This window comes from Drosophila teissieri, chromosome 4 (assembly GCF_016746235.2).
Source record: "Drosophila teissieri strain GT53w chromosome 4, Prin_Dtei_1.1, whole genome shotgun sequence".
Taxonomy (NCBI): Eukaryota; Metazoa; Arthropoda; class Insecta; order Diptera; family Drosophilidae; genus Drosophila; species Drosophila teissieri.
Window position 1 is genome coordinate 820,363 of NC_053033.1, and position 16,922 is coordinate 837,284.

The window sequence follows — 16,922 nt, forward strand, 5'->3', positions numbered from 1 at the left end:
GAGCATATCTGTACGCGGATCAGTTTTTCGTGGCTTTGGTTTGCGTTTTTTTGATTGGTCAAATATGCTGTGTTTTCCTTCACTACCTTTAGTGCATTATATACCATTTTCCTCGAACATTTCATTATTTCGGCAATTTCAGCAGGTGTATTGCCAGATTCAGTTAGGTTGAATATCATCCTCCTTTCTTCAACTGAACAATGCTTTCCTCGACCCATTTTTTTAACTTTTGTATTAAATTACATTAATTTGTTGACAAAATTTTTTAAATCACGAAAAAAAACTTAGAAAAAACACTTTTTACACGGAATTTGCTGTAAGTTCTTTAAAGTGTGCTATTTCTGTGAACACGCTAAATAATCGCTCGCGAACGAAAATTAAGCATAAAGCAGAAGAAAAAAATGATAATGGTAAATTTTTGGGTTGTACGTCATCTAGAAGAGAGCAATAATCAATTCACATCAAAATTTTTGGAATCGAAAGCCAAATACTTCTGAAATAATCGATCTAAAGTTACTGTTCTGATGTGTGCTATTTATACGTCCACGGCTGTACATACTATACTCAAACGAACCGATATTTTGATTAAGTGTGGCTTTGTAGGATAGATGTAGCGGGTTGTACGTGGTTATTACACGGCACTAGTTTAATGTTAAAAACTAGAGAACTCCTTGAAATTTACAATTCTGGAGGCATATCGATTTAAATTGTCAAGCCAAAAATTAAAAAAATCTAAACAAAGTGTTGTCCTGACAGTTATAGCAATGAGTGGACGTGGCACGCATTTCAAACTAACATTCACTGCTTATCTTAACTTTCTATCTTCGATAAATCCCGAGATAAATCGGATATGGCCAGAGAACCTATTGATCCTTATTAAAAATATATATGTTCATTTCATAGGGTCGAAAACGTTTCTTTCTGTATGCTACATACTTTTCAACGAATTTAATATATCCTTTAAGGGGGAACCACTCTAAGGGGCTGAAAAAAGAGCTCTTTTTTGCAGTCGCTTTGTAGGGAAATGAAGACAGTTCCATTTAAATTATAACATATATTTAGAGTGATGCCTGCTGAGGTAATAAAAAAAACGTTTACAAAAGTGAAGATTGTAATTCAATAAATTTTTCAAGGATCTTGTATATCTTATCCCCTCTACCATCGGAAATTGTGTAAGTTATGCTTGCCATAATTATACCCGTTACTCGTAGAGTAAAAGGGTATACTAGATTCGTTGAAAAGTATGTAACAGGCAGAAGGAAGCGTTTCCGACCATATAAAGTATATATATTCTTGATCAGGATCAGTAGCCGAGTCGATCTGGCCATGTCCGTCTGTCCGTCCGTATGAACGTCGAGATCTCAGGAACTACAAAAGCTAGAAAGTTGAGATTAAGCATACAGACTCCAGGGACATAAACGCAGCGCAATTTTGTCGATTCATGTTGCACACGCCCACTCTAAAGCCCACAAACCGCCCAAAACTGCCACGTCCACACTTTTGAAAAATGTTTTGATATTTTTTCATTTTTGTATTAGTCTTGTAAATTTCTATCGATTTGCCAAAAAACTTTTTGCCACGCCCACTCTAACGCCCACAAAACCGCCAAAAACTGTATGTGCTAAATACTCTCCTTTGCACTTCGAATAGCTGAGTAACGGGTATCATATAGTCGGGGAACTTGACTATAGCGTTCTCTCTTGTTTTAGTCTGAAATCAACAAACCAACCATTTTCTTAATCGGGAGGGTTTTGGTCGTTAATGAACTAAAATGTTATCGAAATTCATAAATTATCCTGTAAAACAGGGATTAAAAAATTGCTGTCAAAAAGGGTCTAAAATTGTTTTGTATGCTCTTCAAATGAATGCTACATAGATGATGAAAATCGGTTTATTATTTTTTTTTTATTATCACTTACACAATTTTAAAAAACATGGTTTCGCGAAAATGACGTTTAAAGTTTGCAGTCAAAGAAAGGCTGGCTGCGCCAATCACTTTCGGCAGGTATCTCTTAAGCAATTTTGAGTAATAGCTGTTGAAACTTTGACGCGATATTCTATTGCCTATTGATTTAAACAAAATATAGATTTATTTAAGTGTCTACAGGTAGTTCCCTCTTAATTTTACGAATAGGATATACAATTTTTCCCAGTGTTCTTAGGAAGTCATACATAAAATAAATAAATATATTTGAAATTAATAATTATACAAGTAGAATATTTAAAAAAATTCGTGTTGCTAAAATAATTTTTAAGTTTCCACATTATATTAACCAAAATAATACCAAACCCATCTACTAGGGAAGACCTACAATCTCTAATGATAATTTTAATAGCATAAACAAGGAACATCGATTATATATATCAAGGTTATTTATTATATTTTAATATTATTTAGTAAATAATATATATACGTTTTTTATATTAAAAATCGTAAAACAAACTTTCGTATTTGATTATTAAAAAAGTAAACCAAAATATGTTTAAAAAAAATTAGCTCGATTTTATTTTTACTATTGGTTGTTCGGCGTTTGTCCGGAAAAATGTTTTATGTGTAATAAATCTGGCACAATTTTTTGTTGATTGCAATAATCTATAATTCACCAAATAAAAAGAATTGGAAAGCACTAGTTCTGGTTTAAAAGCTTAATGAGGCTTAATATTGGCTACATTAAGTTCACATTGTAACAAAATGAGGCCTCTTATAACGTACACTGATGTAATCCCGAAAATTTGGTTGAATTCGGCGCGAAAATTGCAAGCGAGATTTCATGTGTGTATATACGTATTATTATTTTTTTTGTATATGTGTGCAAGTTATAAACACTATTCTTTTGCTTATATCTTCGGTAAAATATCGATATTAAGCGTTTCCGACCATATAAAGTATATCCTTGATCAGGATCAGTAGCCGAGTCGATTTGGCCATGTCCGTCTGTCCGTCCGTATGAACGTCGAGATCTCTGGAACTATAATAGCTAGAAAGTTGAGATTCAGCATGCAAGCTCCAGAGACATAGACGCAGCGCAAGTTTGTCGATTCATGTTGCCACGCCCACTCTAACGCCCACAAACCGCCCAAAACTGCCACGTCCACACTTTTGAAAAGTGTTTCGATATTTTTTCATTTTTGTATTAGTCTTGTAAATTTCTAACGATTTGCAAAAAAACTTTTTGCCACGCCCTCTCTAACGCCCACAAACCGCCCAAAGCTGCCACGCCCACACTTATGAAAAATGTTTTGATATTTTTTCATTTTTGTATTAGTCTTGTAAATTTCTATCGATTTGCCAAAAAACTTTTTGCCACGCCCACTCTAACGCCCACAAAACCGCCAAAAACTGTATGTGCTGAAGACTCTGCTTCGCATCTTCGAATAGCTGAGTAACGGGTACCAGATAGTCGGGGAACTCGACTATAGCGTTCTCTCTTGTTTTTTAATGCTACATATACCGTAGGTTTTTCAAACTTTTTGGGGCTATTTCACCAAAGCTAGCATCCTTAAATCGTAAAAAACGAAAATTTTTGGGTGCGATCAATGTAATTTTAACATTATTACAGTTTCATTAAGCAATATTTGAATGCTTTAGCGTAAATTCTTTATTATTGACTTCTTGGCTTCTTATGTAAATGTGGTTACTAAGGTTTTTAATTACCAAAAATTATATACGAGGTGGTTGTTTCGCACTGCATAAAATTTTAACTATTAAAAGCTTATAAACTAATCAAAGAAATATAAATCATCTATCTAAATGATTCCTGCTGTATCCTGTTTAATTAGTTAAAGTGTACTTAAAGTAATTCTTGCGGTTAATTAAGATAAGGCTCTATTAATTTACAGATATCAATATGTATCGTATTTTGTTGCGTTTTTTATAAAAATTACTTTTTATATTCGTCAGATAGTTTGACGTTGTGAAAAAGGGACTTCTACAGATTTGGGTTTCAGAAACTTTTGTCATCTACCGTCGAGTAAAAATTAAGATTCAGATATCTTTTTTTTTATTTTTTTTTAAACAATTAGAAAAATGTACATATTTTAGCTCTAGTCCATTTCCAATATCGGATTGGAATCCATTTTTATTAATAATGTGGATGAAAAATAAATCCTATTATTGACCATGTTTCTATTAGGCAAAAGACGTTTAAACGTTGGAACTTAACCTTACATGAAGAAGTCGATTTTCATTTCAGATTTGTGACAAACTTTTTCATTTAGATCTCCGTCAATTAAACATTAAAGTATAATTTCTTTTACACTTTAATCAACAATTTTAATGAATATTTTATTATTGTTTTAGGTTGAACAAATAATAAAGTCTTGATTTCATTATTCCCAATTAATGTGCAATTTTTAATCAGATTATAACATAAGTTAGAAAAAAAAATTTCATTATAAAACAAACAAAAAATATATTGTATCTTAAAAGTAATCTTTATGACACTAATTCTCTGAAAAATGTAAAACGACTGATAAATTAGCATTAATATTAAGATCGGACACAATATATATATAGAACAGATAAAGTAAAAAAATTACAAAAGTTATATATACTTAAAACTACGATATATGACCCACATGTGACAACTACCTTTAAAATATTACGATTAATGTGAATAAAAAGACTTATATATTTATAGTCAATCATATTTAATATTTATAATACAATGCGAGTTGCGCGGAACGTTATAAAGACCAACCTATTCCAGTTATGTTTAAAATTGGATGTTTAATATTAGCATTTATGTTAAGCCTGTGTTATTAACATTTTCTACTGTTCGTTCACCAGGGTTAAATGAATCAATCGAATATTTGTAATAGAGGCTGGCTTATATATATTAAAATGTATATAATTTTATAATAAAGTCTATAAGGTCAAAATTTCAAACGAGTGAGACTAAATAATTTATAAATCGCACAAAATAAACCTCTTACATTATTTATAAAATATAACTAGACAAATTTAATTTCATAAACAGATTTTAAAAAAATATATTGAGCATTTATGTATACATACTATATTATATAATTATATATACGTATTACATAGCCATTAATAATATTCTTCGTAAGATAGCATACTATTTTAAGGAATTTAATGCGTTCTCATTCATATGACAAAGAATCAGTATTTTAAAATATAATGCATAGGACATATTAGTGTGTAACATTGCATAACATAAGGTTTTTTATAAAAATAAAACAACATCTAGGGTGCTCATAACAAACTGGAACCATAATTATTGTTTAATGATAAACACGTATATAATATTTTTCGAAAAAAATCATTGAAAATCCATGGAAAATTTAAGGTTTAAGATATGGATACCCAACGGTCGAGTTCAGATTAAATTACGGACCTCGGGAATTGTAACACTGTAATTCCTGAAAAAATTAAATATCATGCCAAAAACAATTTCAATTGAAAGTAAAATTTTTAAATTTTTTTTTACCTGAAAATGGTACGTACATATTTTGTTGAGAAGTATTTTTGTATCACATTTAAATTTAATTGTCATTATATTAGTATGGCGCAAAGAAACTATTAAATATTCCACGTAGAGTGTACATTTTATTATTTTTCATATTTTGTTTTTACCAAGTTTAACATTTTAGTGGCACATTTATTTCGGCTATCCGTTTGGTTCTGCATCAAATAATCTTTTCTTAAATAGAAGCTTAATTACATACACTATACAAAATATAATTTGTAGGAATTGTGTACATACGTACAAACAAAAGGAGTAAATATTTTTTTACACAGTTTATAAGGACTTGCATTTAACTTATAATTGGCAGCTAATATATTTACAACGAATGTTTTACAAATTCAAATGATGAATTACTTTAATTAAGAAATAAAAACAAATAATAAGCAAAACAACAATAAATTCAGAGAAATAATACATATATGTATGTATATGAATTATAAATATATTAATCTAATTTAAAATTAATAATAATAATCAATAATTTAATAAAAAACCAATAACATAAACAATATTAACAATATGAAAATATCCGTATTGTGTTCGACAGAAAATAAAATATCTTAGAAGTACATTTCATATATCGACTTAAATTGGCATACTCATTTTACTGATTAGTATTCACATTAAAAAGCCAACTCAAGAACCGATACCCCTAAATTTATATGAGAAATATTTATGCAAATATAAGTATATCAATATATATAGTAATGTATCACTAAATGGTTATATAATAAATTTTTCGGAGATAAATAAATTTGTTTGCCATAATTAAGAGGGGCTTGCATTTTGAGTTCTTTCAGTTACGGCAGCATATTTTCCTAATAAAAGTGGAAGAGTATACCGCAAACGACTATAGACTAATTTGTACTTAAAACTATTAATAAAAAATTAGTGATGAGTAAGGTTGGAAATGATCGCCATGTATTGCTCACGACCTTTTGGCGAAGTAACCTGGAACTTCTTATGGGTTGTATAGGGTGGAGTTAAGTTTTTGCTTGTCTGCGGGCAGTATTTTTTAAGTGTTTTTAATCTTAGCCCACACTATATTCGGAATATCACACGACCATCGCCTATAAATGCTTACCTATCAGGAGCACTTTTCAAAACTATTTTCATCATTGGGAAAAAAATGGAAAGTGAGAAATCAGTTTAGTAGGCTGGAATTGCAGTATTTTGTTTTTTTTTTAACTAAGAATGAATATTCAAAATTTGTTGAAGTTCTGGAGTTCATAATTTACATCTGAATTTTTCGTTTCATCTTTCATGGAAAGTGAGAAATCAGTTTAGTAGGCTGGAATTGCAGTATTTTGTTTTTTTTTTAACTAAGAATGAATATTCAAAATTTGTCGAAGTTCTGGAGTTCATAATTTAAATCTGAATTTTTCGTTTCATCTTTCTCCCATTAAAAATATTTTATTTTTAAAAATAAATTTATTCACACTCATCCAAACGGCGTTTACGTTAGTGCCCATTCGTAGGAACTAATCAAAATTTGTTTGAAAACTTAACATTCTAGCATATTTATACTCGTTACTCGTAGGGTAAAAGGGTATACTAGATGATGAAATGTATGTAACAGGCAGAAGGAAGCGTTTCCGACCATATAAAGTATATATATTCTTGATCAGGATCAATAGCCGAGTCGATCTGGCCATGTCCGTATGAACGTCGAGATCTCAGGAACTATAAAAGCTAGAAAGTTGACTAAGCATGCATTTGGGCGCAGCCCAAATTTGTAAGCCCACGTTGCCACGCCCATACTTTTAAAATGTGTTTTGAAAAAATGTTATTTTATATTTATACATTTTCTATCTATTTGCCATAAAACCCACGCCCACAAACCGCCAAAAACGGTCAGTGCTAAAATTTTTCCTTCGCACCTTAACCAGCTGAGTAACAGGTATCAGGTAGTCGTAAAACTCGATTATAGCATTCTCTCTTGTTTTTTTAAACATTCGAATGTGAAGATGCGCAACGTCATATTCTGTGTGGCTTTAGATCTAGTTCTAGGTTCTCATTATTCAAATTACAAAGGGAGAGCGTCACTAAAGTAGCATCTTCGCTTTTACTAATGATTTTGACTATGATCACTAGCATTTCTCTATTTCTGTGGCATGTAATTTAACTTTTTAATTAGTTTTGTGTGCTTAGGCTAGCCTTAGAACCCATGAAATCCTTATTTATTTTAAAATGAACAACAGAACTTCGATTTCAAAGTGTAACTTGCACACGCACAAAGCCATTTACAGTCAACAATTCTAACGATGCAAATTAGGTAATCACACAGCCTAAAATGATCCACAAATAGCCGTTCAGACTATTTTTCTCTATCGGTGTTATTTCTTATTCATTCGATATTTTGTCAAAACTTAAGGTACTTAGATTATTTTAGCGATGAATTTCTTAATGCGTCATAAAAGCTTTAAAACGAATAATGTTTGCTTGCTTTTTCTTTTCATTCGTAATTAAAGGCACAGTTTAAAAAGTAGTGTTTGGTTTTATATTTCTCTTAAAAGCTAAATGTACGAATTAATTTTAAAATGTTTTTCTTTACAGTTTAATTGCAATCTATTTATTAATTTATTTTCACGGTTTATAAATGTATTTTTTAATGAAAATCTGGGAAATATACTTTATACTAGCATTCTCAAACAGATCAATATTACTTTACGTATATTTATTTACATACCGTATGTATTAGTTAATTTTATTCGCTAAGAACAGCTGCAACCCTCTACAGACATATTTGGTATAACACTTAAAACCAAATTATGGTTATCGTCAAAATATAACAAACTTAAGGAACTCATTTTTGTCGGCGAGCAACACGGTGTGGCCGATGTCGTTAAGGCTGCTAAATGTGTATGGGGATATTGCTCTAGGTAACCAACTTTACAATCACCGCTGCAGAAGTATGCGTCAAAAGACGTTGGGGCTACAACGAAATGCCATCCAAAGCTGGTGAAATTAACTTTAAGGGGATATCGACAACACCGCATGTCATGATCATTTTCTGTGCAGTCCATATATACGCTGCGCTTTCTCCGATGCTTTTTTTGTGATCCAATTTCGATGTGAACAGTCTGAAATATTTAAAATATATGAAGTAGAGTAAGTATTGTGCTTCATTATAATTGGCATGGCTTCTAACCAATGGATTTTTCGTTGTGTTATCAGTGGTCACCACTAATGTCTTCATCCAGGTTTCTGCGCCCTTTATTAGAATTTCCTGCGTCATATTTGACCCAAGATTACCAAGCAGAGACTTTAAGTCCACTGTAACCCATTGTCCAAGTCCTGACGGAATACTTTGCCGAAACTCAAACATTTTGACTTTAGAAGTAAAGCTTGTTGTATTTTCAAGCCTAATAGCGCGGTGAATAGTCACAACAATATCTTTACATGGCTGCTTTTTAATTTCTTCAATAAGCCCAGGCTGATGAGTACTTATCCAATCCCAACCACGTAAATATAGATGAAGGGTAGCGTAAGACAAATCAGTGTAGCTACTGTCTATTTGAAATCGAAATACATCGACCTTGCGATTGTGTCGAACATGAGGTTGAATTTCTAAATGAACGGAAATATAAACAAAAATTATTATGTTTTTATTGATAATTCGCAGTTTCATTTTCTAACAGCACTAAGTGGGTTTTGATAATATGGTTGTTATGAACATAACTATATTGATTATTTTTTCAAAGTATTAATTTGTCCAAACTCTTTTAATTGTAGCAGAGAAGTAACGATGAGAAATTTATGTGACTACAATTACTGTACGAATATTCTTTTAATAAGCCTCGTCTTTATAACGGAAAAGCTAGTTCTGCCTCTCGGAAAGCGTATATGTACAAAAATTATATCACTGTGGATGGCAGTCCACGTAGTGGCAAAGCCAGGAGAGTGTGTGAAGATAACTATACATGAAGAAATTAATGTGCAATTGTCCGTTGGTTGTCAAGTAATAACATCAATCGAAAGGTAACGCAAAAATTATACGCATATAGTTTGAAAAATATATGGTTCAGAAAAACCCGTTTTAAAGTAAAATAAAAAAACTGGGGTTGATGGGGCTCGCGCAGGATGAGTAAATTTTATAAAGTGTTTTCCAAAAGTAAATCGCAAAATAATTTTTCGTCACTAAAGTTGATATCAGAATAAGTTGATAAATAAATCACATTAATCATTAGTTAAATAGTATCTAATTAAAGAATGGAGTATATTTTGCTCTCGTGACTTATATTAGTTAAATTTAAACATTAAATCAAAGAACATACTAAAGTGGGAAATATGATAAAAAATTAAAAAAAAACCTTTCTTAAAGAAAGTAGCTGCGATTCCCACATAACCATATTGGGCACCATAAAAGCTAGAAATATAAGATTAATTATGCAGATTCTGGTGGCGTATGTATGTTTTACTTATCTGCATCTATCTTAAAAATGCTGTTTACTTACTTTCAGGAAAGATGTATATACTGCTGATGTGTGACAAAATACTTTCGTTCTCCTCATCGTTGGTTTTATTGGGAATATCCGATTTTTTGGCTTGATTTTTATTCAAATCTATTAGAAATTCATTAACAGTGTTAGCATCATCTCCCTGCATCTGGGAGGATGAACTTTCATCAAAAAATTCAGCCATGGTGTCGCCGCCATAAGTGTCATTTATAGATAAATGAGATTCGTCATTGTTTTCCATACGATTCCAGACATTATTTTTTGAGGATGCATTGTAATTTTTATAAAAGTTATCTATTATATTTTGTGGTACCGAAATTGGTTTTGTTATATTGGGAAGTTTTTTTAAATTCAAGCGCATAAGTATGTGCATTTTAATCGATTCTATACTATCCACTTTTGCTTTCTCACGCAACTGACGATGTAACATACTTTCTATATTAATTAAGGTATTGCGATACAAAGATACACTTTGTCCTCTTGATATATCTCCGTACCCTGATACCTTTGCTAAAGGAGAACTTTTTTTCCCCAGTTTACTTTGTACTTTCATATGGAATATTCCCGTATTTTCGATAATTTTATCCTCCTCCGATAGTGAAGAACCATTTTTACTCAACAAAACCATTTCCGAACTAACGCCGTTGGAAGAATTACTGAAGCCTTTAATTTCTGGTTGATCATATGCACTGACTGCAGTCGCTAATATTAAAAGTACGGTGACCGTCACATATCGTGTTACACGGAAGTTGCATCTCATATGTCCAAGAATATTCATTCGCCTGTTTTTTTTTTTTGAGTAAAAATTAAATCTGTAAGAACCTGGAATCTCGATTTCGTTGGAGTGCACTTCTACGTGAACTGTTGTATCTGATGCGTTTTGTCGAGTCTTTTTAGTTAAAGTTCTATAATATTGATCATAAGTCTCGTATTTTTTCCCACCGCAGCATGAGTTGGCCAGCATGATTTTTGATCAAACCGTTGATGAATGCTGAAAGAGGCTTGTATTTATAAATATATTTTTATAATGTCAAATTTATATATAATAAAAAAAAGATCAAATATACAATAAAAACAAGAGAGAACGCTATAGTCGAGTTCCCCAACTATCTGATACCCGTTACTCAGCTAGTGGAAGTGCGAAGGAGAAATTTCAGCACTTCCAGTTTTTGGCGGTTTATGGGCTTTAGAGTTGGCGTGGCAAAAAGTTTTTTCGCAAATCAATAGAAATTTGCAAGACTAATAAAACTATGAAAAAAAATAAGAACATGTTCTAAAAGTGTGGGCGTGGCAGTTTTGGGCGGTTTGTGGGCGTTCAAAAAGTTTTTCTGCAGATCGATACAAATTTACATTACTAATAAAAAAAAATGAAAAAATATCAAATCATTTTACGAAAGTGTGGACGTGGCAGCTTTGGGCGGTTTGTGGGCGTGGCAAACAAATTTTATACAAATCTAGAAAAATTTACAAGACTAATGAAAAAAATTTAAAAATATTAAAAAAATGTTTAAAAGTGTGGGCGTGGCAGGAAACGGTTCCTTCTGCCTGTTACATAGTTTTCAACGAATCTAGTATACCCTTTTACTTTTCGAGTAACGGGTATTAGAATTAGTATTATTTATTTTCGGAGACAGCAGCTTGTGATCGGTCTTAACAATCTAAATTTATATCTTGTTACGATCACTGTTGTGGCCTTATGGCCCTTCCCATATGATACAGCTCTTTCGTATCAATTTGCGAAATCCAAGCTAAGATGATTACTTTTCGCAGCTAACGTCCAAATTAAAGCTACTTTTTTTTAACAAACTGCAAGCTTATAAAGCAAAACATAGAGCGGAAGTCAATGATGGACCTTCGTAAGGAAAAACGGAACAAGAAAAAATATTAATTATCAGCTAACGCCACCAAAATGGACATCCTCCAATTCTCAAAATCTTGAAAATGTCAGCAAAAGTTGGACAATATACAATTACGGTTTTAATTTGATAAACTTCGGACGACTATTTTATATAGTTAATTGGTTGAAAAAATAATCCTAGACTCGTTGTTTTCAACCGAAGAGTTCTTATTTGGTATACAACAATATATAGTTCGGTTTTAAATTAATTAAAATCGGTCGAATCGTTATGAACCTGCCGTAGAAAAAAATATATGGTTCAGGAGATATAACAGCCAACTGCAAAACCAATTATCGTTACAAAAGTTGATATCATAACCTTTGCACGTTGAGGGTGCGATCATAACTTGATTTTTTAGTGATTTGTAAGCTCATAAAAACTCTTTCTAAAATTTTTCTGTCTACAAAAAACTTACTCTGAATATAGTAAAAGTCCAAAATCCTGTAGCACCGGAATAATTGATTTTTTAAAAACCGAAGCTACAACCCATATTATCTGCATTGTTTGAGCCGCCTTGGAGCGAGATGCGCCAGTAGAAAAACGACCACCCCAATGTGCACACAGTCGTAAAAGTTAGTTTGAGCATGTGTACATATGTATGTATATGCAAAGCCCGTTCACAAGCGTTTCACATAAATCCTCTTGATGACCACTATTGTATTCAATTAAAACCATTCATAAACATAATAAATTATTGTGCTCTTGAACTTCAGTTCATGACTGAAAGTGCATTATTCCCCTTCTACAAACAGAGCAACGTAAATGAGATATATCATATGTACATACAACTTAATTTACCAGAATAAATGGTATGCATATAAACACATGTACATTTTTATATCTGTGTATGTACAAAGTACGTAAATGAACATTTATAATATTTAAGCGATAAAAAACTTTTTAAAACACCTACCAATTGTACATATATAAGTACATATAAACTTATCTATCGTATTTGTTTTATTTTTATACACTTGTACAACCGAAATCTATTTTGAAACTAGGCAATTGTGTGTTTTAACATGTAGTGTGTACTTATTAAATGTTTTATATTGAAGCAACAGTGGGGCTATGATTGCGGGGATATATAACTTGCAACACGGTTTTGTTAAATTTGGTATTCATTGCACAAAAACACATAGTTCGAAATATTTGTATGTTCAATTGCGCACAAAATAATTATTATATATTTTTCATATAGAACCAATATTTGGAAACCCTGATATTCTGTTCTGCTGGCTGTGTGATTGAACGTCGAGATGGAACTGAAAGCAGCTGATCAGATGCGATCGGATACATACGGCTCCCCGGCGATTTCGTTTTAGGAGGCATAACAGGCCACTTTTAAAAATGTTTCTGCTTAAACGCATGACTGGAGTAAACTTTAATTGTGATTAACATTTCTATCGAGCAGAATATTCAAAAAGTTGTTCAATATATACATTTCTTTTTGAATATTTTTCCTGATTATCAGCAGATTATAAAAAAATTTAGTAAACATTTTCTAACATTGTTAATATCGGTAATAAATCCCTGATATAAAAGATATTTAAAAAAATATATATCCTTAAGTCGTCTTAGATTTAACATTTAAGGTAGTGTTGTAATAATACAGCCTTTATCAATGCCAAGATATTTAAAAAAATATATATCCTTAAGTCGTCTTAGATTTAACATATAAGGCAGTGCTGTAATAATAAAGTCTTTATCAATGCCAACCCTTTACAAGAACTTGTTTCCTGGGTGTACAATTGAAACATACCACCTCGCATTTCAGAGCAACTAAGTTAGGTAATAGTCTATTAGCAGGACTTTTTTTTTTTTGAATAATTTAATTATGTTGTAATTTTTACATAATAATTACAACTGAATTCATTTATACAACTCCACAGCCACGAAAAATATGGAAGCACTGAATTTTTTGTAATATTAAATTTCTTAAACTTACTTGTACACGTCACATTGAATGCTGTTCTGTCCTTTGGTTTAATAATAACAAATTAAACAAATTTCAATGAAAGACGGACTTGCAAAACAGACCTGCTAAATTGTTAAACATCTATGATAAATAGCTTAAAATAACTTTCCCTGTTTAATGGCTTGTGATAAAACATTAAAAATAAGAATATTGTTAAATTTAGTTATATTGTTCCCTACACATATCGTTACGCTGCAAAAGACAATAATAGTTATAAATTATGAAACGAGCCCATTATAATGCTTTTGTTCAAAAACCATCTGGAAACTCCATAAATAGGTCGCTGACTATTGCCGCGATACGTAGTGTTTTCCAGTTTAGCCATCGATATATCGACGTTAATACTGATGTTACAGCCTTTTCACACATACATTCGTGACTTTATTATCGATATAACCGCAGAATAGGTGTTCACACTGATCTAACTTATTGTTTTGGCGTTTCATCAAGTATTCTGTTTTTTTTTATTCACCAACAGTAACAATTTTAATTTTGCTTAAACTTATCATTTCTGTCGCTTTTATAACAACAAACTATGTTTTTTAAAAAAGCACTATTATCAGGAATAGTGCTTATAGCTAAGCATATATAGACCATTGTGTTCGTGCGAAATCTGTAATATTATCCTATATGCTAAAAGCTTATTGTATAGAGTTTCCATAATAGAACCAAAGCTTTTACAAGGGTGTAAAATTATTAAAATATGAATACTTATAATACTTATAATAAAGCCCAATAAAAGCAAATGCAAAGCAAATACGTACCACGTTCATACAGATAGACGGACATGGGCAGATCGAATCCTGATCATGAAATGTAACTTTTGTGCGTGCAAAAAACTCGAAGTTTAAGCAAAGGGTGCCGTTATTCTAAAAAAAAATGGTAGTTAAATAAAATCAATCAATTGTATAAAATAAACAAAAAAAATCGAAATATATATATATCAATAACACAACAAAAGTACTTCAGCTTTGCCAAACATTCGATAAAGATATATGTTATTTCCAAATATTTATTAAAATAATTTTTGCCAGTGCGCATATAAATATTTCAGCAGTGTTCTATTACTTGGTGACCGCTAAACGGCACTACTTCTTTCTGCCGCTGCGGCAATTAAGGGCGAACTTTTACGCTTTAAGTGTGCTGGCAAAGACCATGCATAGAGACGTTCGCAACCCTAAAAATTTTGCATTCGTTGCAGTTTTGGATTCGATACTAAAGTTGTGGAATCAAAAGATAACTGACTGTTATGTATATATACGAGGCAAAACGGCGTTGCCGAGCAAGAATTGTTGCGTTATGCAATGATAAGACTTATTTGCCATCACATGCACTAAGAGCAAAACACCTCTCCAAGCTCGGAGACCAGAAATTCGAAACTCGGAAAGTTGTGGAGCGACGAGTTGTAACGTTTAGAGAAAACCAATTAATATACGCGGATAGGCGGAGTTAATGGTTCAGAGGCGCCATTACAGAAGAAGTAAATTATGTGCAGAGGCGCCATTGCAGAAGAAGTAAATTATGCAGTTTCTAAAAACGCAAATGAATCTTAAAACAAAGATATACAGCTTTGTAACTGTCCAGGATACTGTCCACTGGCCAACTAGACAAGCTTTGGTATGAATATAACATGGTCCCGTATCTGTAGATTGAGACGGCTAACAGCGTTGTACAGGCATTGAACGTGGGAAGGCATCGATGCATATTAGACATCTGCATGAGTGGCGAAAAAGGCACATTCAAATGCACAATGCCGAAAATGAATGGAATGAGAATGAAAGCAAAGTCAAACTGGTATGAGTGAGTGAGTGAATTTACGTACGACTCAGTCGCACAACAACGAAACAGATGGAAATGAATTGAATGGAATGAGAACACAGTAAATTGAGATGCTTCATTCGAATGATTCGAGTGACAACTGAAAACAATGAAAAAGAAATGAAATTTGTTTTTATAGTTGTAAATAGTAAATTAAAACAAAACGTTACACAAATACATACAGATTTGTCGGCTTCTTTTGAAAATAATGCGTCCATTATTGCGTCTTTGAAGTACAGCTGTCAAGAATAAGCAAAGGAATGGACCGAATTCGCACGCAACAACTCGAATCATTCGAATGTTCTAGGCATTTCCAAATGCTTCATTTCATTTTACGCTTCATTCATTTACGTTCATTTCGTTGCAGGTAGTAAGTTATGAGTGGAATGAGAACCTCTCACTCATACAATGTCGTTTCATTTCGTGCGTTTCACTCATTCAATTCAATTCCATTCGAATGTATTCTATGTCACGTATGTTATGAGTGGAATCATGCAGATGTTTAATGCATATTCAATATGAGCAAGACGTGGGCTCAAACTGATGTTCCAAATAGCGGTGATCAAGCGAGAAGATCTGGAAAATATGGACTTAAGCAACAAGGTTACTAAAGAAGAGGAACCTGATACCCTAAATTAAATTTATATTTAAAAAAATATTGTTAAATAAAATATTGGAATATTTCATGATCAAAAACAGAGTATTTATTATTTATATTCTGCTACGTTGCAAATTTCTGAATGAAATCACTATATCCCCTGCAAGGGTATAACCTTCTTTTAACATTATACATTAACATTATTTTTCACAGCTTATTCAATGAGTAGTTCAATTTAAGTAAATTGTGGTACATAAAGAATAAACGTTATCGAAACCTTTAACCATGTTGGCTTCAAACTTGTTTGGTTTTTGCATTTCTAGACGTTTTTGTGGATTTATTTAACTTATAATAACTTTCTAAGGGACCTATTTTTAATATTTGTCCGATAATGATTCATATATTTCTAAAGTTACTTAATTTCGACATCGCATTTTGAAAATAACGTAACTTTTTAACGGTTTTGGGTTGCCATCCCGATTTCTATATATGTTGAGAGTTGCCGTTTTAATTTCTTCATTTGCCGAGAGTTGCCATCAACATGTGTGCACTGGACTCTAATCGATAAAACAAAATACCAAAATACCCAGAAAATAAAAATCAAAATATAAACTTTAAAATATGGAACAACTCTTACTAATCTGTGAGCTTTCAGTTTGACCGCTCCATGTAATATTA

General features: G+C 31.9%; 2 protein-coding genes across 5 annotated transcripts in view; one reads left to right on the top strand and one right to left on the bottom strand.

The window, feature by feature from the left end:
* The window catches only part of LOC122622931 (RNA-binding protein MEX3B), a 21,403-nt gene extending 7,828 nt beyond the window's left edge, over positions 1-13,575 (top strand). Inside the window, exon 4 of the mRNA XM_043801729.1 lies at positions 13,052-13,575. Within this exon, the coding sequence (XP_043657664.1) occupies positions 13,052-13,101 (50 nt within the window). The 3' untranslated portion in view covers positions 13,102-13,575. The remainder of the gene's footprint in view (positions 1-13,051) is intronic.
* Positions 7,970-14,067, bottom strand: LOC122622932 (growth/differentiation factor 8). 4 transcript variants are annotated; one of them, XM_043801732.1, is made up of 5 exons: positions 13,891-14,067; positions 13,799-13,829; positions 9,950-10,943; positions 8,644-9,062; positions 7,970-8,575 (listed from the first exon to the last, which is right to left on the bottom strand). In XM_043801732.1, the coding sequence occupies exons 3-5, from the start codon at positions 10,914-10,916 to the stop codon at positions 8,207-8,209; spliced, it is 1,755 nt and encodes a 584-aa protein (XP_043657667.1). In that variant the 5' UTR covers positions 10,917-10,943; positions 13,799-13,829; positions 13,891-14,067; the 3' UTR covers positions 7,970-8,206. The 4 variants fall into 4 exon arrangements, with proteins under 4 accessions (XP_043657667.1, XP_043657666.1, XP_043657665.1 ...); XM_043801731.1 differs by lacking the exons at positions 13,799-13,829; positions 13,891-14,067 and adding an exon at positions 12,764-13,110; XM_043801730.1 differs by lacking the exons at positions 13,799-13,829; positions 13,891-14,067 and adding an exon at positions 12,266-12,527.
* Between the last annotated feature and the right edge of the window lie 2,855 nt (positions 14,068-16,922).